The 22319-nt window shown below is 51.7% G+C and overlaps 1 protein-coding gene across 1 annotated transcript in view; it reads left to right on the plus strand.

Annotated features, from left to right (window-relative positions):
* The window catches only part of Kazn (kazrin, periplakin interacting protein), a 128158-nt gene that overhangs the window by 11487 nt on the left and 94352 nt on the right, over positions 1-22319 (plus strand). Inside the window, exon 2 of the mRNA XM_038335172.1 lies at positions 16126-16317. Within this exon, the coding sequence (XP_038191100.1) occupies positions 16126-16317 (192 nt within the window). The remainder of the gene's footprint in view (positions 1-16125; positions 16318-22319) is intronic.

Consider the following 22319-nt stretch of genomic DNA (forward strand, 5'->3'; position numbering starts at 1 on the left):
TCACTTCCTGGACCCAGACAGGCATAAAAACAAAACAAAACAAAATCTGAAAATGGATCTTCGATTTGGGCATCTTAAAAATTCTTTTTAAAATCATTTTTAGTGTGTGTGTGTGTGTGTGTGTACGTACTTGTGTGTGGGTGCCTGTAGGGACCAGTAAGGTATATTTCATTGTCTACAGTTATAGGCAGTTACATCTTGGCTGTATATATGTGTGATGCTATGGGAAACAGTGTCCTCCATGTTCTTCAGAGTTGATCGATATTTTTATTTCATAATTTAACAATTAATTATACTGAGAATGTTACTTCACATAGCCACATGGTACAAATTGGCAGAAGTATGTGTAGGGCCATCTCTGTGATTGTTGTGATTTCTGTCCTAATCCCAAGCCAAAATTTATTGAACGAGTTTTACGAAGCTGAAGTCAGCATCTCAGATAGCATTTTTTTTTTTTCAAAAGCAAGCATCTAGCAACACAGGCCAAGAATTTGCTAATTTGATGTGCACTAAAAGGCATGCTTGGAGGAAAATATCAAAAGTCTTTGTTTTCCATAATTAAACTGTTAATGTTTCTGTAAGAGCAGAAAGTTCTGTATGTCTAAGAAAAACACGGAAGTCTTGGCCCTGAGCCCAAGGAGTTTCACCCAGCCTGCATTGGCATTGCATGGGTGAGGGCATGAGTGGCACAGTGGACGTGTTGTGTGGTCAGAACCCAGCCTGCAGTGGTGTCTCAGGATGCAACACAGGCGAGTGCTGCCGGAAGCACCTCAGGTTCACGACATCCTTGATCTTGGGGTTTGTGTGTGTGTGTGTTCAGAAACCTTTTTCTGCTGACAGTTTTGGTGTGATTTGGTTGTTGTTTTTTGCTTGTTTGTTGTTGTTGTTGTTGTTGTTGTTTTTAATGGCGCTTACATCCAGAACCTACGTTAGGACCCATGGTGCTGAGGAGAGCCATTCTGTGGGATGTTGAGTGGAATGTGTCCCCCTTGGTGTGTTTTCTTTCTTTTTCTTCTTTCTTCCTTCCTTTCTTTCTTTCTTTCTTTCTTTCTTTCTTTCTTTCTTTCTTTCTTTCTTTCTTTCTTCCTTTCTTCCTTTTTTTTGAGACTTTCTTTTTGCTCTGCCTGGCCTGGTGCTGTGGAGACCAGGCTGACCTTGAACTCACAGTCTTTGAGTCTTCCACTCTCCTGGGGGCTGGCGTTAAAGGCAGCCACGTCCAGCCTTGCAGGTTTGTTTGGTTGTTGTTTATTTGTTTTGACTACTTGATAAGGCAGTTCCACTACCACCGCTGTGGCGGCTCCTCCTCCTCCTGCTCACTTTGCCTCTGTTTACCACTCCTTCTTCTCTTTCACCCTGACTGCAGGACCAGCTCAGGTTGACACCTCTCAGGTTCTCTCCCCCCCATCTTTTTCTGGTCATTGCTGTCCTGGGTCAGCTCACACAGAACTCCCGGACCTGGCTCTTTGCATGTGGAGCTTGTCAGGTTGACTTGAATGCCATCCACTCCAGAGTGCCCACTGCTCCAATGAGGTCCTGGGTGAGTCTTTGCTGTGACGTCACCCTGGTACTTTGTGGGACAGCTATACACACTGGCTGTTGCTTTGGGCTGGGGGTGTTGGAGCTCCCTCTGTTTCCGAAGCTTTAGTCCTCTACAGGCATGTGTGCAGGGGAAACGCTAGATTAGAAAATTCAGAGATTTCTTCAGAGTCTAAGGACTGCCCAGGCTCTGGGGTGTCACATAAACGAACCCATCTTTTTCTGAAAATTGTCTGATCGCTGCTGCAGTTTAGTTATTTGCTTATCCCAAGAGTCACTTGGATTCCTGGATGTGGGTTGAGGCTTGCTCCAGGTCAGGGACAGAGAAGGACCAAAGCTGACCTTTTTTTTTTTTCCTTTCTTTCTTTCTTTCTTTCTTTCTTTCTTTCTTTCTTTCTTTCTTTCTTCTTTTTTTTTTTTTTTATTACAACTGATTTGGTACGTGGCAGTTCCTTGACTTGGGATGCTGGGAGGGACAGGACAATAACTGGGGCTACTTTCTTATTTATTTATTTATTTATTTCATCCTAAATTAGTGATGATGCAAACATCTGTCTTTTCTGGGCCACTTAAAAACACCAGCTAGCTGTGCTCTGTGCGTGTGTCTGAGTGTGTTTCGTTGCTTTGTTTTATGACCTCCACCCCTGCCTGTCCCTCCAGCTCAGGTACACACACCCATCTTTCCTTCCACTCAGGCTGCCCCTGGGGATCTGGAGTATTTCGCAGGTGTCAGGAGAGAGGTCTTCAGCCCAAGGCCCACACAGTTCGTGGTATACATGTTTTGAAACTGGCGATGGAGGGAAGGGAAGAGCTCCAGTTAGCTGAAGAGAGCCGGGCAGGAAAGCTGACGCACTGGACTGAAGCGTGCAGGACCTGCTCGAAACGTTTTGCCTCCAGGCCTCTGTTTTCTGGTTTTGAGGTCTTAGTGCTGGGCATAGAACCCCCCAAGCTCTCTGGCACCCCAGCCACAGCTTCACCCCGCCACATCCAGTGTTTGTCCACCATCACTTCAAGCTTTCCCTTATTGAAGTCTGCCGCTTCTCCATGATCACCCTGCGGTCAAGCTGGAGCCCACGCTCTGGCAGCCTCATTTTCCCATAGAGGCATCCAGCAGGCTCGCAGACAACACCCAGGGCAGTCCTAGCCTGACCCTTCTCTGCCTGTGGCTTGGGCTAGCCTGACTGTCCTAGGGAGTGCATCTCCTGGGTTTCTAGAGTAGGTTGGAGCCACCCTAGCCCCTGGGGTCTGTAGTCCCAGGCTCTCACCGGCTGCATTCCAAGAGGCCCTGGTCTAGGAAAGGCAGCAGAGTCGCCGCTGGGTAAATCCTGGGCAGCCCTTGCCTTGCTCGCTGCTCTTGGGCCACAGTACCAGGCCTTGTATTCTGTATTCTGTCCAGCTGGCTGTGAGCTGGGTGGGCGTGGGGGGGGGGGTAGAAAGCCACCGGGGGGGGGGGCTTTCATTTACATTTTTCAAATGCTTTCCCCCTCTGCTCTCCCAAGAGGCAGCTTGCAAATTGGAAGCAGCCTGACCTCTGAACTGCTGGGGGAGCCAGACAGCCAAGGTCTGGGGCAGGGAAGATGGGAGATGCTATTGGGATGTCAGCAGCCACTCCAGGCAGGAAAAAAGACACACCCCTGGCCATAAACTGGAGAATGCCAGGAGAGGATTCCTATATTAGCACTGTGTGGGGCAGCCAGCCCCTAACTGCTGGAAACCCTACTCTGAAAGACCTGTCAGCAAAGAATGTTCTACATGAAGGTGTGGGGACAGAAGGCCCAGAAGTCATCGGGGACAATGTTGCCAGCAGGAGGAGAGCCAGAGGTCATGTGGCTCTCAAAGGAGGAGCAGGAGGGAGGAGAGTGCCCCAGCTGTGTGTAGTACTTCTCACCTGCCAGAATGTTCTTTGTAGAGATTCATTCACTCTCTTGTCAACCTTGTTAGGTAGAAGAGGGCACCAAGGCCTAGACAGGTAGAGGAGGGCACCAAGGCCTAGACAGGCGTTTGTGACTTTCTGGGGCTCTTGATGAGTGGCAGGCACTCAACCGAAACACCTGGAACTGAAGCCTCTTCCTCACCACTGGGCAACACTGCCTCTGGGGAGGTTCCCAAAGGCAGAAGTCACACAGACAGCTCGTGGTGGGATCAGGGTTCCCCGGGCTTCCCTTCACCCCATTGTTCCTTCCTCTTCCCAAATCCCACATTTTTCTGGGTCCTGGTTAAACATTTGGTTCATGGGCCACCTTGCCCACACTCCCCCCACCCCAACAAAAAGAAAATGTTTTTCTTGTCCTTTTCTGATTTTCCCCCTTTTTGTCTTTTAGTTCAGGACTCATTTAGTCCCGGCGGCCTTGATTTCTCTCTGTAGCCCAGGATGACTCTGAACTTCTGATCCTCTTGCCTCCACCTCAGTGCTAGAATGAAAAACATACTTCATCACGCTGGGGTTTGAAATCGCGACCTCGTGCATGCTAAACACACACCCGACCAAAGTGTGCCACCTCTCCAGCCCAGCCCAAAGAAGCATTTTTAAAAATAGCTTTGTTCATGTCTAGTCCTGCAGGATGTGGCTTCCTGGAAGGAGGGGTGCAGTAACGGGGTCCCCAGTGGTCTCCCGTTTTGCAGTGCCCAGAAGCTGATGGCAGAGGTCTAGAGATGTGGCCGACCACTTTGGAACTGATGGTTCATGGTCCCAGGACAGACAAGGGTCCTGGGAGAACACAAGTGAACAGAGCAGCCTGGGGAGACTTAGGTGTGCCCAGGAGGCTGCAGGTTGGAATAGGATGGGATGGACAGGAGGGGGTGGAGGGCCAGCCTCAGGCCAGGCTGCACCACCCACCCTGTATGACTAGGCTGAATCACCATTTATCCTTCTAATGAGAACAATAAAACACACCACTGGGTTGAAATCATAAACATAATAGACGTGAGGGCACTTTGAAGGCAAAGTTAAAAGCCACATATTGGGATTTAACAGTCTGGGCCCATTGCAGGGCTTCCTGGGCATAAGGGCACCATCTTGTCCTGTGGGGTACAGGCAGCTGCTTCTCCTGTCTTGCGGCTGGTCTGAATCTCAGGCTTCCTAGGACTGGGTGTTGGAGAGGTACCATGGCTCACCCCAGAATAGCACCCTGGGATGTGCTTTTGCCTTGGGGGACGCCTGCCAGCCAGGTGAACAAGATCCACACTCACTGGCCTGCACTCGTGTGTCAGGTCCTTCTTTATTCCTTTTTTTTTTTTTCTTCCTTTGTGCCTAAATCCTCTCACTGAAGGAGCCTTGAAACTCCAATTCTCCGATTCGCCGCCGGACTTAGAGGGACTTAGAGTTACACCCTGCCATACCCGGTTTATGCCGTGCTGGGAACTGAACCCAAAGCCTCATGCATGCTAGGCAGGTTCTCTGCTCAGTTCAGTTACGTCTCCAGTCTGAGGCTGGAAGTTTTCATGCCTTTCTGCATCGCAGAGAGAGAGAGAGAGGGAGGGAGGGAGGGAGAGAGAGAGAGAGAGAGAGAGAGAGAGAGAGAGAGAGAGAGAGAGAGAGAGAGGAGAGAGGAGAGAGAGAGAGCGCGCCCTGGAGCTGCAAAATTTCTAGAGGTTCTCCAGGTACTCCCTCTGCTATAGTCCAGGCTTGCTGGGAACCAGCAGGGTTCCTGAGAGCCTCTTCCCCTCAGCTGGGCCTGCTTTTTCTCAGCCCCAGGTAATTTTTCAATTAACTTGATTGGCTAGAGACCCAGGCACCCTGGAGTGTGGGAAACAGAACCAGGCCGGAAGTGCCCCTTCTCTGGCTGAACTGGGCTTCCAGAGAGAGGATCCTATTTCATGTGGGGAGACCAGGATGTGATCTGGTGCCCCCTCTGAGACATCCCAGATGGCGCCTTCTGGGAATCCCAGCCACTTGGCTGTGGTGGAGGCTGTGCTCCTTCCCCCGCCCCAGCCCTTGGTGAATCCGGACCAGTCTCTCGTAAGTGTCTTTACTGTTACACCGTTTATAAAGTTGGCCCTGACATTTTCATAAGTGAAACATTTAAACTATGCGGAGCGTATTTTATTCCCTCCTGAAGCAGCTGTTCAGTCAGGCTGGAGAATAACGAGGAATGAGTTATACGGTTTGAGGGTCCCTGGCGGTGTTCTGAGCTCTGCATCCCGGAGAGCCTCCCTTGGGGTTGGAGATGAGTGTCTGCTGTGGTCCCAAAGCCCGAGGTGTCCTCCTTGCTTTCCCTCTGTGTCTACAGGTCCTGCTGACCCCTAGCTGGCCAGACAGCTGGCTGGCTACCTGTGCCGATTGAATTGAGGGCTGATTCTATGCTAGGCTTTTTTTTTTTTTTGCAGAGAGCGTTGTCGTAACAGTTCTGGGAGCCGGGGCCTACTATGACACCTATTCTCCATGCAAGGGAAAGAAGAGGAACTTTCCAGGGTTTCTGTGTCTGCTCATGCGCGGTACCCACGGAGGCCAGAATAGGGCATCAGATCCCTGGAGCTGGGGTCGGAGGCAGCTTTAAGTTGCCTGGTATAGATGCTGGGAACTGAACTTGGGTCCTCTGGATGAGCAGCACATACGCTTAACCCCTGAGCCATCTCTCCAGCAAGAGTCAAAATTTGGACCAGGGAGCTGACTTCAGCATCAAGGCTTATCCTGGTCGCAGTGATCATTTTCACAGGGGACTGAGGGAAAGGAGTCACAGGTCACAGGGCAGCAGGCATCACCTAGTACTTGTGTCTGTGGGTGGCCCCTCCGGCTCTGGGACTTGTTCAGACCAGTCTGGACTTGGTTTTAATGCTTGCTTGCCTTAGGGGAGTGCACCAAAGCAGGGATTTCAGCTCTGTCACCTCTGTGTGATGGGAGCCCACACCCAGCTGATGCCCATTTCCCTGTGTGTGATGCCTGTTTCCCTCTGCGTGACCACGCACATCTGTGGTGCCCCAGGAGGCTTGACAGGCACTGATGGCCTTGAGGTGACATTTGAGATTGGCTTAGACTCTCCAAGCCCAAGCACATATTCTAGATTGGCTTCCAGTTTGTAATGACAGGTAGCTTAGTGGTCAAGGGAATGGACCTAGCTAAACCCTTCCTCTGGGTCTCAGTTTATCTGTCCATGCAATGGGAACAGAAGCCTGTTCTCTTCCCCTAGCCCATGACTATCCAGAATTCCTCAAAGCTAGTCAGAGTAAACCTGCTCTGGCAGTGCCAGGGGTTTGCAACTGCTCCGTGGATGCCGGAGGCAACTGGAAAGGAAACTGAGGCTTGGGGTGCTGGCTCAGTCTCTGGTGGACCAGCAGTCCAGGTGGGCTGGCTGAATTCAGGTGATGGGTCCAACTTGCCGTGAGCTGTGGTCTCCCTGTGTGGAAGGCCTGGACCACTTCATGGTAGGATGACGAATGCCTTTTCTCGTCTCTTTTTCCTCTCCGTATTTCCATTGAATTTTCTTTGGTGGGAGGTGGACAAGGAAGTGAGCCGGGGAGGGCTATGCCAGGTAAGAAAGGAGAGGAGCAGGCAGGACCATCTGGTGCCTGCTGTGTTTCTACCCCAACCCCGTGGATACCTTCTTTCCAGAGGCTGACCCTGGTAGGAAAGAAGGTCACTCAGAGATAGATGTTCTTTCAGGTCTGTCCCCTCTAGTCAGCCTCTTTTCCTGATATTTCGCCGAGTGGCTTTTAGGGCAGGGGACTGGTTTTGAGCTTTGGTATCTGATGGGCTTCTGAACTGGGATTCACCTGAGTCACCAGAACCGGCTCTCTGACCTTGAACTTTCTAGCCCAGCTTCCCATCTTTGCACCTGCAAGCTGTGGTTAGCTTGTTTTTGCAGCCCTGGGGATGGAACTCAGGGTATAATACAGGCTGGACAAGGACTTTGCTATTGTGCCACACCCTCAGCCTTGCTCGTGCAGTTGGTTCAAGCTCTGCCACTGAGTCGCATGCTCAGCCTTTGCATCTGAGGATTGGAACAGATGCTGCCCAGTCTTCTGCATGTGCTTGGTGAGGGACTCTTGGCTCAGATTCAGTGTCAGCCACTGGGTGAACTCCCAGCTCAGGGTATGAACTCAAAAGCTGTATGGTTGGTGCTCTAAGATCTCTATGGGTAATAGAAGAGGAGAAAGGCCCGTGGCAATAGGGCATGTCTGAAAACAGCCTTGAAGCAGAATTAGGAGGTTTGGGATGGCAGGGCTGAACAAGATGGGGCAGGACCGAGTTGGGGTGGGGGGTGTCAGGAGGCTGGGTCTCTGAGGCTAAAGAGCAATGGGAACAGCAGTAGTTGGGAAGGAGGCTCATCGCTCTTAAGATCCACATCACTTGTTTCTGAGGGAGGATTATAGCTTGGAGGACTCGGCACACAGCAGGTGCCTTCATATTTGTCGGGATGGTGGGAGGCTCCTCCAAAACTGGCAGAATTGATTTGCCAGGACTCTCTTTCTCTTGAAAGCAGTAGAAAACCTGGCTCAGACTAGCTAGACCATGAAAGTGACTGTTCATTCTCTAATTCGGGTGTAGATCTGTCTTTAGGTGTGGTGTGAGCTACCTTATGCCTTGTTGGCTGTTATTCATGGTGGTAGGAAGGACCACTAGCAGCCCCAGGGCTCCTAGAGTCTGAGGAGGAGCTCTGGGTGGGCTGGCTCAGGTCATGTGGCTTCTCCTGAACCAATCACAGTGGTCAGGGCCAGTCGGATCCATTTCCATTTCTGAAGAACAGGTGTTATGAGGGGAGGTTCCCAAAGTCAAGTCAGGAGGGGGTGCTGTGACAAAAAAAAAAAACAACAAAAAAAAAAAACGAAAGGGGCATTTGGAGACAAGGCTAGGAAGACAAATGCTTGCCACATAGGCGTGAGGACCTGAGTTCATATCCCCAGGACCCGAGTAAAAAGATATGTGTCTTTAATCCCAGCTCTCCTAAGAGAAATAGGAGGCAGAAACAGAAGAATCCCCGAAGCTCACCGGCCAGCTAATCCAGCATAGGCAATGGTGAGCACAGAGACCCCGTCTGAAATAAGGTGAAAAGCAAGGGCCGGCACCTAGGGTTGTCCTCTCGCTCCTCTTCGTATAAGTATGTCCGTGTTCTCTAAGTAGCTCGTATATGTCCGCACTCACACACGAGCAGGCACACACAAAGAGGAGTCCTTACCCAGAGAGGCCCAGGTTTAGCCACCAGCAGAGCCTCATCCAGGGGTGTGAAGAAACTGGGAAGGAAAGACGAGCCAGCCTCTCAAGAGAGGCAGTGGCGTTGTGGCTCAGAGGCTCATGAGATCTGTGGGATTCCTTGTGCCAGAGCATGGGACAGCCCTGTCAATCCACCAGATTTGGGTGCGCAACAGTCAGACTGGTGCTTCTAATTCCAGCCCCCCAAAAACATGTGTCCACTAAGGACTGAAGGAGGTGCCCACATGGCCCTCTCCCATCCTTCCCGAGCAAGCGCATGGTAGAAACTGGCTCCTCAGAGCCACCAAAAGCGAGAGCCCAGGCCTGGAAGCTGTGCAGTCCTGGCTACCTGTCCATGTCTCCATGGCCTGCTCCTCTCCTCAGCCAGGAATCACCCAGTGAGATGCTTCATGACGCCTGCCCAGGTCTCCAGCAGGCCAGAGAGGCCTGTGTTCCCAGTGATGATCCTCAGATCAAATCTGAGTCTGTCCCTACACTCAGGCTTCCTACAGGCTCCCTCCCAGGGCAGGGCTTTAACATCACCTCCAGGGCATGGCCCATGGTCACTGCACAGCCCTGTCCCAGGAGAAAATTGGAGCTCTGCAGTATTGAATGGATGTGTGAAGCTCCCTGGAGGAAAACCATGGCCTAGGAGACAGCAAGATGGTGGGCAGTTAGTCTAGTGTCCTCCCAGAAGCAGCCCCTGCAGGGCAAGCAGATTAAATAGGCTGGCCCCAAAGGAAAAAACAATGGTGTGAAATTCCGAGAAAAGGAGGTGGCCTTACCTGGTTCCCAGCATGCTCAGCCACACCCGCACTGAGCTAAGAATCACCTTACCCAGTGCTCTGCAGTCCCAGAGGGGCCATGAGTGACAGCACTCATGAAGGGTGGGATTCTGTGGCAGTCCTTCAGATTTGGAAATGGAGCATCCAAGTGGCAAGATCACATGACAGAGGCCCAGAGAGCATGGAATCTTGGCGAGCTCCAGCCGCTTCTCTGCCAGCTGCTAGGAATCGTGTGTGTGTGTGTGTGTGTGTGTGTGTGTGTGTGTGCGCGCGCGCGCGCGCTCGCGTGCGCATGCAGTCTTAACATAAGCAGAGGTCCCCATGCAGGGACCACGGCAGGAACAGGGCAAACCTAGCCTGACAAAGCAGGGAGGTCCAACACCAGGCCCAGGATGACTGCATTAGTGTTGCGCTGAAGCTGGCTCGCCCTGCCTGCAATCCTACCTTCTGGCTCCACACACTTGGAAGTCATTGCATCCTGGCCCTTGTCCATGACACTTCTAGCCATCACGGAATCCTGAGCGCTTTCAGAGCTGACTTTGTAGCAGACCCCCGTCCCCCTCAGACGTCAGGAAAAGTTGGAAGTGGTAGTGGCTGTTTAGAGAGCCTTTGGGATCCTCTGCCCAGCTGTGGGAAGAGAGAGATTGTGGGAAAATTGAGATGAAGAGGCTATGCCTGTCACCTCGAGTGCACCTTCTAGTCTGGCACCCTCAGGAGAGCGGCCCTGGTTTGCCCCCACACTGTGTCCCTCTGTGCTTCAGTATCCCTGAAGATGCCTTGTCCTCCGGGGCTCCTGTGATGACAGAGCACCAACGTCAGTCACATGGAGATGAAGACTTATGAGAGGGCCTGGCGGGCGGGTTGGCACCACCCAGGCAGAGGTGATCATCAACCTCAAAGGTGCTCGTCAGCCAAGACCCTTCTCTTCCCCATTGTACAGTGTAGCATGGAAGAGGACCCAGGCCACTGTGGGGCACTCAGAGCAGCCCCTCCCATTCTGTTTTTGGGTGCCCCTCCTCCACTAGGAACCATTTGGCTGGATTCCCACATTTCTGTTAGCCCTGCCCCTTCAGGTGATTTTGTCCTCTGTCTACCTCAGAACTTCCCTCCAAGGGTGTCTCATTCCTCCTGGCTTCAGATAAAGTGTCCAGTGTCAGCCACACCACCTGCATAGGACTTGGCCCGGACCCTACAATAACAAGGCCAGCTCAGGCAAGGCCACCTGCCAGGCTCAGACCGGCCCACAGAGAGCAAGGTGTATGCCTTGCCAGAATCTCCAGGCCTCTCCCGGCCCAGCACAGGGTCACCATGTGACCGACCTTAGGGAAGGATCTAGCACGAGGCCAGCAGCCATGGTCTCTAAAAGGCTGGAGGCGGGCAGTAGTGATTGTTTTATCAGTAAGCACCTCTCTCTGCCTTTCCTTCTGTGCACATATGGCTCAGGTGGCCCTCCTGGGAATATAGACCCGCCACAGTCCACAGAGCTGCCAAGATGCCTTCAAAGAGGCTACCTAGAGAGCACAGGTTAGCTCAGGGGCTGAATGACTCCCTCCCTAAGTTTACTTTGCCAGACTCTGAGCTCAGGAGCAGGCGTGTGCTTGGCTGGTGACCAAGGTGTCTGTCCATGCATGGTAGGCAGCACCCTCAGCCCAACTTCCTCACACAGGCTCTCTTTGCCCTGTTCTTCTGTCTCCCCTGGCTAGTGACAGGGCCTGCCTTCCCTGCCCTTCATAAAGGCCTTGAGTGCCCCTTAGCTTTCCCACAGGTCAGGGAGGCTGTGGCTCAGGGTTCCTTGGGTGCTGAGATCATAGCCTTCTCCAAGAAGACAGAGGACACAATCTCTGTCATGAAATTGAGCCACACACTTTTAATCCCAGCACTGGAGAGGCAGAAGCCGGTGGATCTCTACCTTTGAGGCCAGTCTAGTTCCAGGACAGGCAAAGCTATGAAAAAAGACCCTATCTCGAAACAAAGCAAACTGGTGGTGATAAACTACACCTGACCCCTGTTTAGAAGTTTCCAGAATGTTTCTATTCAATCTGTGACTGATGGGCAGCATGTGCCCCAGGATAACTATAAATACAGCTCAACATGACATGATGAACTTACTTAAAATTATAAGAGTTGGAGGAATTTTAAAATAATACTATTTTTTATTATTATTATTATTATTATTATTATTATTATTATTGTTTTGTTTCAGTGTTTTTTCCTGGAACTCACTCTGTAGGCCAGAACTCACAGAGATCCGCCTGCCTCTGCCTCCTGAGTGCTGGGATTAAAGGCCTGCGCCGCCACCACCACCCGGCTATTATTATTGTTGTTATTATTATTAGCTCCATTGCAGTTCCCAGGGCCTGGACTTTGTAGGTAGCAGCATTATGTCACAGTGTTAAAAGGTTTAACAGAGCCTAAGAGACAGTTGCCTTGTTTAATGTTTACTAAAGGCTGGGAAACCAGTCTTGGCTCCATTCTAGCATTCAGGTCAGATGCCAGGGGTTAACATTAGGAAGTAGAGGAGCCAAGACTGAGCCCCACTAACTGCCTCAACCTGCCTGGCCTGCCTCTATCTGAAGCACCTGGCACTGGGGACACATACCCACCAGGGCTCTGCCCAAAGCTGGCACTGGAGTGCATGGAAGGAGATCCTATCCCTATCTCTGAGGAACCCCACATTCTTAGGAGCTGCAGGGACCATGAACCTGGTACAAAGGCTTGGACCCCCACTCACACAGTTGCTGAGATCTACTTTACCATGGGGAGCAAGAGCAAGCTTACTCCTGGGGGAGTGGGGCTGGGGGCAATGACGCTGGTGGCGAGGCTGCAAGACTCCACTGTCGCTCCATGCCAGGACTGATAAAGACCAGGGTTCCTCTCCTGAGCCTTAGAATGATGTCTTGGATAACAGTGCTCAGTGGATGGTCTGACCACTATGGAGGGCCAGACAGTTATATGGCCCAGGACTCTAGCCCTCTTAGCTTGCTTGCTTCATGTGCTTCTTGTAGACACATGGTGGGGATGTTTGCATGAGGAAATCAGCAAGCATCACTGTTCCCAGAGTATGTCTCAGGACCCAGAATAGGACCATATTCTAGAAGCCAGAACAGGGTGCTGACACCAAACCACCCAGCCCCAAAGCCTGGCTCTGCTCTTTATCTGTGAGCTTGGCTCCATCATTTAACCTCCCTGTATCTCAAACCCCCAATCTATGAAACTGGTGTGATAATAATAGTACCTATTTCATGGGTTCTTGTGGGGATTAATCTACTTAAGACATTGATTGCCTCTTTATTACTAGGTGGCTGTTGCTGCTCCAGCCATTAAATCCACTCTCTGAAGATAAAATGTGGGGAAAAGACTCAGCCTTTTGGGGGGGGGCTTTAAATGACATTCCTTCTCAAAAGCATTTTTTTTCCTATACTCCATTGACCAAAACACGGGCAACCCTAGCTGCATTGGAGGCTGGGAAATGATAGTTTGTTAAAAGCAGAACTCTTCCAGATGAAAGGAGATGGGCTGTGGAGTAGCAGGTTCTGTCTCAGCTTCCATGGTCACTGACTGTGGATGTGTTCTCTTGGGAGGGTACACTGCAACCCCTCTTCTTCAGGGAAAAGGCACCTGGGGCCTCTTGTTTGGGTAAGTTAGCTCCATGGGTAGCAAGCAGCTCCCTGAGGCAGGAGGGCCTCCAAGCAACAGTCGCCTGATTACCGCTTTCGATAGTGCCTCTGCATCCCTCCCTTCCTGCTCCCTGCCCAGGAGTCTGAGGCTTGTGGTTTGTCCAGTGCAGGGGGCTACCATCCATGGTGCTGTTTGCCTTTCTGGGCTTGGACAAAGCCAGCACAGTCCCGGAAGCTTCCTGTGAGCGGGCCACGAGCCTTTGCTGCATCTTGGCTTAGCAGCTTGGCTTTCCTCCTGTCTCCCTCAATGGCTGTCTACACTCGCTGGAATGTACCCTTCACTGTCCAGCGCCTTAGCCTCCTGCACCTGAGAGGCGAGTGTGGCCCGTGCGGCTGAGAAACGTGGCTCATTTTTTCTTCATTAATTTGAACCCAACAAGCCGCCTGTTCTTGCTGGCAAGCGTGTTGAGCTGTGCGGCCGCACACCAGAGTCCAGAGTCTCTGTTCCCACACACTAGCAGTACTATCCATGGGTTTGCACAGAGTATGCCCTTCCCCCCCCCCCCCCCCCCCCCCCCCCCCCCCCCCCCCCCCGAAGTACATCTATGAAGGCCCAGAAATTGAGAGTGTCTTGTCCAAGGACGCATACTGCAAGGTGTACCAAACCCTCTGAGGCAGGAAACCAAAGTTAACTCCAGTTTCTTCATTGTCCCTTGGTTCTAATGTGTGGGTTTGGTCTCCTCCATGCAGCCAGCAACGCCAGCTGTGCGTCTTGGTGGTACTCACGTACTGTGGGCAAGGTGGCGGGCACGTTGAAGTGGTTTGTTTTGGGGTAGGACTGGGGATGGAACCCAGGGCCTTGGGCACGCTAGACACACTCTCTGCCCCTGGGCCTGTTTGTACCCCCATTTTGTACTGTTCAGGCAGCCAGTGTGGGTACTTGGTAAGCTCGCAGGAGCCTCTCATTTTCCCTTAGTTGTTTTTCCAGCCTGGTTTCCTGTTAGGTGTGTGTGTGTGTGGTTCCCATTGGCTACTTCAGAGCTGGGCTGGGCTGGAGGGCGGGACCTCAGAGCCAGGCACACCTGTTCGGGGAGGTGCGCGTGGTGCCAGGACCACCCCCATGCTCGCTCTTGACCTAGCTCAGGTGCAACAGCTGTTGTGTGTTTTCCACTTTCACCCACTGCCTCGGGGTGCTCTAGCAATGCCAGCTCCTGGCTCACTCTGCTTCCTGCGCCTGTGACCGTGGGAGGGGGCAGCCCCACTGGGAAGAAACAGCGCGCATGGTCAAATTAAAAGGTAGGACAACGTGCTCCACATGCTGCTGGGGATATACTTACCCTAAGAATGACCCATGGCTTCCTTGAGGGCAGGCCCCCGTGTGTCTGGGATTTTACTTTGTTCTGTTTTTCTTAATCTGGCAGCCCTGACTGGGTGGGCTCCCTGTGCCGTGTAGCAAACAAGACCCCAAGAAAGGGCATACAATTTGTGGAAGAGTTGGCAAGGGACTGACAGGGCCTCTTGGGACCCACTGCTTGCCTGCATGGACAATAAGACCTTAGTGGCTTCCTCAGAGTACCTTAAAGACACATTTAATATCAGGATGGGCAAATGAAGGCCACTAATAAAGGAGAGGAGAGTTTCAGAGTCTTGGGTTCCACTAAAGATGGCAAGCCAGAGCGAGGGACAGGTGGCTGGGGTTAAGGCCCTTTGTGATCCAACCTCCCCTCCTCCCCCCCCCCCCGGAGTGAGGGCTGGGAGTTTCCAGGTTTTCAGGGGGATGTGACAGTCAGCAGCCTCCACTGGAGCCCACCAGTGTAAGACAGAGCAGCCAGGTGCCTCCCCACGCCAGGGTCTTTGCGGGGAGAACCTGCCTGAGGATGCACAGTGGAGCACAGATGTGTGTCACGTGAAGGGGGTGAGCGTAGGGACTGCTGGAGGATTATGGGAAGTAGGACAGACCTTGGCTGTTGTGGCTGGGAATGGGAGGGAACTGAGCTGGACCTGCCTACAGCAGAGATCCTGGGGCTGTTTCCAGAGCTGTCACTGTGTCCTTCAGCTTGGTTCTTCCCCTGCCGCCGCCTCTTTTAGAGGGTGGAAGAGGTTAAGAAAACTACGTAGCCCAGGTTAGCCTTGAATTTGTTATTAGCCCAGGCTGACCTTGAATCTGCCCTAACCTTGAATCTAATCCTGACCCAGACGCTGACCTCTTACACTGGTGGGAAGCAAGTGTGCTACCACACTTGGTAGCTTCATTCTTGACGTGACATCTAAGTGTGATCATCACAAAGGCCTACATATGATCGTGTACATGAAGGCACGACCTGTACATGCCCCCTCCTGTGTTACCCATCCCTGTGAGGGCACAGTGCTGCCCCCAGCACGCCTGGCAGTTTGAGGTTTATTGGTCTTAAAGGAACAGACACCCCAGGGCCTGCAGGACTGCAGTGGCGGGTGATGTTCCATGAGCTGTCATTACTTGGGTACCTTCTGAAGATGCAAGGCTCTCAGGATGCACACACAGGGCTGCATATAGATGCTGTTATGTCCTACACCCATGGTGCCCCCATTCTTGGGGTTATGCCTGTCAATGCTATGTTCTCTGTGGGTTGCAGAACCCCCTCCCCTATGGGGCATGTGCTCTACAAAATGTAACTGCCCTTTGTCATCCAGTGTGACACTGTCCAAACCCTGACTCACCACCAGAGTCACGCTGTGGTGCACCATAGCCTGGCCTTTCAGAGTTCCTTCACCTCTCTGAGCCTCAGTGGCCTTATGTGTAAAGTGGGGATCCTGTTGGTACCAGGCACAGGTTTGGGGGAGTCTACAAGAAATCACACATAGAACTTCCCTAGGCATGGGGTGACTTGTGGTCAGAATGTTGAGGCCTGCATCTGTAGCCGGCAGGAGAACGCTGAGTGGTCACAGAAGTAGCAGCGGCTCAGGAGAGTGGCAGGTGTGGGTCCAGGGCCCACTTGGGAAAAGGGCCCGTGTGCACAGCTCACAGGAGTCGCCTGAGCCCTTCCAGGTCCCCCACCTCTGACCAGCTGCTCTTGTCCCCTAGTGCTCCTGCGGGAGGAAGTGGTCCAGCTTCAGGAGGAAGTGCACCTTCTCCGGCAGATGAAGGAGATGCTGGCCAAGGACCTGGAGGAGTCACAGGGCGGCAAGTGCTCCGAGGTCCTCTCAGCCACGGAGCTTCGGGTGCAGCTGGTGCAGAAGGAGCAGGAGCTGGCCAGGGCCAAAGAAGCCTTGCAAGGTAAGTGACCCGCAACAGGGGACAGGCTTGGGCCATTCTGAGCTTCCTGGAGTTGGTCCCTGTCACATCCTGTCTCAGGGTGACAGGAGCCCTGAGGGGTGAAGAGCAAGTGGGCTTTTAAAAAAGTGTATTTGAAGACAGGAAGTCTTCAAATTAAGGCTGCATGCGCCTTTAATCCCAGCACTTAGGAGGTAGAGGCATGCAGGTGTCTGTAAATTCAGCCTGCTCTAAAGAGTGAGTTCCAGGACAGCCAGGGCTGTTACACAGAGAAACCCTGTCTCGAAACAATAACAACAAATTTATTTGAAACTTTTGTTAGCATATATTTTATATAATAATGGGCTTGTTATGACGTTTTCATACACGTATATAGCGTATTTTACTCACATTCATCCTCATTACCCTCTCTTGTCCCTCCCACTCCACTGATCCCTTCCGCTTTCCAGCCAGACCCCTTCTACATTCCCCCCCACCCACATTGAGTCTCATTAGGGCTGCTTACAAGAGTATGGTGAAGCGCTATTTTTAGGAACGCGGGCACCTTACCAGCGGTTTCACCACTAAAGCAGACGTCTGCCATGCCTTTACACAACTATTAACTGCCCACAGATTCTCAGGGATGGGTGGGGCCTCAGGCGCCATCTCTGATAGACCGAGACACTGACCTACTGCTGAGGCTATCCTACATTCTTGGGAGCCTGTGGGACCTCCCTGCTCAGGACTGAGCTTGTGCTGGGCTCTGCTGGAGAAATGCCTGTGGCCCCAATTATCACTCCTGTTCCCCAAGGTAGGCTCTGAGAAGGGGCTGAGTGTATTCTCGTCCGTCATTCAGACCAATGTAGTTTCCCCTTGAGATGCGGCATCGTGCGGCCCTGGTGCTGGGGAGACCTTTGAAGCTATGCAGGCGTGTTGGAAATCTCTTGCTGGACCCCAGTTTTGTGGTCACCAGCTGGCCAAAGATTACACACCAAAGGGCCTCAAGTGCAACCAGGTTCCCTGAAACAGCTCTCAGTTCCTTTTCTCCTCCTGCAAGGCTACTTGCCCATTCTCTGGGCTTCAGGGAAGGTTCCAGACAGTTTTTTGAGAAAGATAGGAAGCCTGTCTAAGATGCAGCTGCCCTGCACTTTGAGAAATTGGTCTTCAGTGTCTCCAGAGAACAGCTTTTGGGGTGTGCATGCTGCTGACTTGAAAGAGTGCATTCAACCTTTTGACATTTGTGACAGATGTCATCTGCAAAGGTTCACACCTGAGAACCGTGCAGTCCAGTCACAAAGCGTAAAGAACTGCAAAAACAAGTCTCATGTTTTAAGTCAGTCTATGATTCGGTGCCGTCCCCGAGGGCTGCCGGTTGACCATGTCTGTCAGACATCTAGAAAAGCTGTGTTCCTGAAGCCAGAGCTGCCTTGTTTCTTCAACCACCGTGACACCGGGAGCAGTCAAGGTTTTCATTTGACCAGTCCTGGATGAGCATCTCAGGTTGGGGAGAGGAGCTTTTGAGCCTCCAGGTCTATGAGACACCATGCAAGGGACCACAGTGGTGGCTCACGTCAGGTGTCCTGTCAGGAGCCTGGTCGCGCATTGCTGTAGAGCTAGGAGTCTGGGGATGGACTGTCTTGCTGTCTAGCTTTGCCCCGTGAAGGAAGAGGGACTTCTGTTGGCTGATGAGCCGCCTACATCCCAGCAGCTTTCCCTGACCCTTGCTTTGGTACCCACAGCTGACTTAGCAGGTGGTCATGTGACACATCACTGCCATTTCCCCCCCCAGGATCTGTAAGGAGCCATTGGGAGGATGAGTGTGTGCAGTTTTCAAGGCATATGAGGGGGATCTTATTTTAGCGATGTGTTAGTTAGGGTTTCTATTGCTGTGAAGAGACACCACGATCGTGGCAATGCTTACAAAGGAAAATATTTAATTGGGGCTGGCCTGCAGATCAGAGATTTAGTCCGTTATAGTCATGGTGGGAAACATGGCAGCACACAGGCGATGTGGTACTGGAGAGGTAGCCGAGAGTTCTACATCCAGACCCACAGGCAGCAGGAAGAGAGGGAGCCACTGGGCCTGGCTTGAGCGGTTGAAATCTCAAAGCCCACCTCCACTGACATGCTTCCTCCACCAAGGCCACACCTACCCTACCAAGGTCACACCTTCTGATAGTGCTACTCCCTATGGGTTATGGGGGTGATTTTTATTCAGACCACCACAGTCAGGGTTGCTGTGACTGGGTATTGATGGTATGGGCATTGTGACCCAGCTACTACATAATGGTTGCATGCTTGGGAAGTCATTTTCCAAATGTGCCTGCTTTTTTTCCATGCAGCCATCTAGAGGTCCATTCCCACCCGGGTGGCTGTCCTTTACTCGGCTGAAGGACCTCATAATATCCCCTGCTGCCTTCACTGTGGAGTCTCATGGCCTGGAGTCTCCTTGGTGCTGCTCAGCCCAGGCCGCATGGGAGTTTCGCTGAGCCTGACACTCCCATGCAGAGTTGGTGCTGGCTTGGGAAGCCACCAGACTCTGCCTCTTGCACCTTTCCCAGAGTTTATTCCATGGACAGAGGACCTTTCCTCCCCTGCCCTTGGCCAGGAGCAGAATTCTCAGCTGTGTTTGCTCTTTAAGACTTGGAAGGAGGCAGTTTATGGGCCAGGAGGCATATTCGGGGCCCAAGCTTTCGTTCTCTTACCCTGACCCGAGCAAAGGGCAAGAATCCAGGCTTGCACAAAAGTGAGAATTAAAAGCAGTGCTGTCTGCATCGACGAGCCCAGCTCCCTGGAGCACAGCATGCAGAGTGAGCATCCAACACCCCTGGTGTGCTGAGTACATGTTCTAAGATGTTACCTGTATAGTATGGAACCTGTGTGCACTGGGTGTTTTTCCATTCGTGTGTCCTATGATAAAGGTTACTATACAGGTTAGGCACAGTTAGAGCTTACCCAGGGAAGCTAATAATAGAACAGAGCAGTTGTGACTATCTATTCAAAGTCATTAAGGGGCCTGGAGATAGCTCAGATACAAACCCATGACCTGCGTTCAGTTCTTGGCACTCAAATTCAAAAGCAAGGCATGGCTGTTTGCACCTGTAAACCCAGCGCTGGGGAGGCAGGGACAACAGAATCCCACAGGCTCACTGGCCATCCTGCCTAGCAGAGTCAGCGAGCACCAGGCTCTGTGAGAGACTCGTCCCAAAAAATCAGGTGGAGAGTGACTGAGGAAGACACCTGGCACCGACCTCTGGCTTCCACACACATACACATGCAGGAAGTCACTTAAGACTTATGAATGACTTCTAGAAGTTTCTATTTAGTATTTTCATTGACTATGAACAACACATAAATGTGGATAGTACAGGTGTCTTTCCTTGAATTGTGGTTATGGTATGTCTTGTTTCCTATTTTATTGCTGTGATAAGGCACCATGACCAAAGCACCTTGCAGAAGAGTTTGTTGGGGGCTCATAGAGTAAGTCCATGACCATCATACAGGTGGAGAACATGGTAGCAGGCAGGCAAACATGATGCTGGAGCTGAGCGCTTACATGTTTGAGACAGTAACCATGACCAGAGAGAGAGCCAACTGGGGAATGATACAGGCTTGGAAACCTCAAAGCCCACTTCCAGTGACACACCTCCAACAAGACCACACCTCCTAAACCTTCCCGAATTGGTCCACCAACTGGGGACCAAGTATTCAAGTAGATAGGCCTAGCAAGGCCATGTAAGGCTTCCTGCCTTATTTTCCCGAGGACACTTAATGGTGGCCTCTCTGCAGGGGCCAACCCAGCTAAAACGACTCTGTGTTAGCTTCCTGTGAAGACACTGGGTGAGCTTCGGGGATGTCAGGTGACTTGACTGAGGTTCCAGAGCCCAGCAAGGCAGAGGCCTTTTCTGTTCCACTAACCTGCCTTGTCCTTCCTCTGCCCATGTCCACCGTGAAGTCAGCTTGAGGCAGAAGATCACGACCACTTTAGCTCAGCCATGGGATGGCCAGCTCTGGAGTCAGATTTGAACTGAACTTGCACCCCGGCTCTATCAGTCCCTTCACATTTTCCTTTATACCCTAGGCTAGCCTTGCACTCGCTATGTAGCCTAGGCTGGCCACCAGGTCACTGTGATCCATCTGCCTCGGCCTCCCAAGGGCTGGGATTGCGGGTGTGATCCGCTGCCGCATCTGGCTCGACCTCTCACTAATTTTGACCTTGTCTAAATTTCCCAACCTGCCTGAACCTGCATTCCTTTGAGGTAATGGTAGTGCCCATGTTTCTTACCTTCAGGGCAATGAGAGTGGCTGCCTCTTAAGCCAAGAGGGTTGAGTGGCTCACTACTTCCTGTGATCCATACAGAAGCCCAGTGATTGGCAGATGCCAGAGGCAAGGCCTGCCTTCTCAGATCTTAGAGCCACTACCTGTCTGGCTTCTAGGCCAATGGCACCCCAGAGCCCATACACTCAAGGCAACAGGGTCCCTGAAAAGCTAGTGGCTGGACACGTCCAGCCTCCGAGAGCATTCCACCTGGAGTCCTGCAGCGTCCTACAGAACTTGTTTCTGCACCAGCCCCTGCACCAGCGACTGCACAAATTGCAGACAGATGTGGCAGGTGGAGGTGGGGCGTGCAGAGGGATTTATGCACTGTAATGAGGAGAATGGGCAGACGTGGGCGGACGTGTGCCTTCGGAACAGGCAGCAGATGGCAGTGACACTTGTTAACAGTCCGTGGCCCCAGGGAATAGCAATGCCCCAAAGACTTCCGCCCTGGCAGAGGCCCCACCTACACCATCTTGCAGTTTAGACGAGACCTTAAGTTTGCAGCTTGGGTGAGGATTGGGAACTCACGCAGGCACTGGCACCGTGGTCCCCAAATGCTGACATCAGACCGGGAAGAGAATCAAGTGTGGGAAGCCAGGGGCTTGGAGGACGCCTCTGCTGCCCTGGGGGTGAACGTGGGCATGTTGGTTTCTGGTGTTTGGTCTCCTCGCGAGTTTAAAAGTAGAAAGGGAATGAGCAAGAAGCATGGTAGTGGGTGTATCTAGCCCCTCCCCTAGATACCCCTGTGACCCCCACTGTGCTCTCTGGGAGCTTGCGGGACCATCTGCTGTTGATAATTTCCCAGGATTCCATTTCCTGACTTCCCTGTAAATCGCGGCTGTCGTGAAAATGGTTTTCTTTCATTTTTTTTTCTTTTAAATCTCTTAACAGTGTGTTGAACATGCTGAGCAATTTCCAACAACAATAAATACGATTCGAGGACATAATTTTTAATGACTGCATAATGTTCCACCAAATGGAGGCTCCATTATTTATTCAGCCATTTTCCTGTCATTGGACATCTGAGCTGTTCCCATGTTTTCTCCACACTCCCGCTTTCGGCCACTATCACATGACAAAGATCTGGCTTGAGAATTTTTTTCTCTTGTCGTTTTCTGTATTGCATTTCTAACTTAGTGTGTGTGTGTGTGTGTGTGTGAGGAGAGAGAGAGAGAGAGAGAGAGAGAGAGAGAGAGAGAGAGAGAGAGAGAGAGAGAGAGAGACACTCTTGTTCATGTGCATACATGCGTTTGCCAGGGTGTCTGTGCAGACAGCTTGCAGGAATCATTTCCTTCCCGCCTTCCTCTTCTATGGGTCATCAGGATTGGCAGCAGGTGCCTTTACCCGCTGAACCATCTCATCAGCCCTGTTGTTTGTTTGTTGAGCAAGGGTCTCATATATTCCAGACTGGCCTCAGAACTGCTATAGTCTAGGGACTGGCTTTGAACAACTGATCCTCCTGTCTCTGAGTCCTGAGTGCTGGGATTATATGCTGTTACACCTTGTTGGTGTGGTCCAGGGGATCAAGCCCAGGAGGTCTTGGTGCATGCTAGGCAAGCAGTCTACCAACCGAGTCATACTTCCAGTCTCTAATTTTATTTATTTTAAATTTAAATTAAATTTACTTTATGTGTGTGTGTGTGTGTGTGTGTGTGTGTGTGTGTGTGTGTATATATATATATATATATATATATATATATATACA

This window comes from Arvicola amphibius, chromosome 6, assembly GCF_903992535.2.
Source record: "Arvicola amphibius chromosome 6, mArvAmp1.2, whole genome shotgun sequence".
In the NCBI taxonomy this organism is placed as follows: domain Eukaryota; kingdom Metazoa; phylum Chordata; class Mammalia; order Rodentia; family Cricetidae; genus Arvicola; species Arvicola amphibius.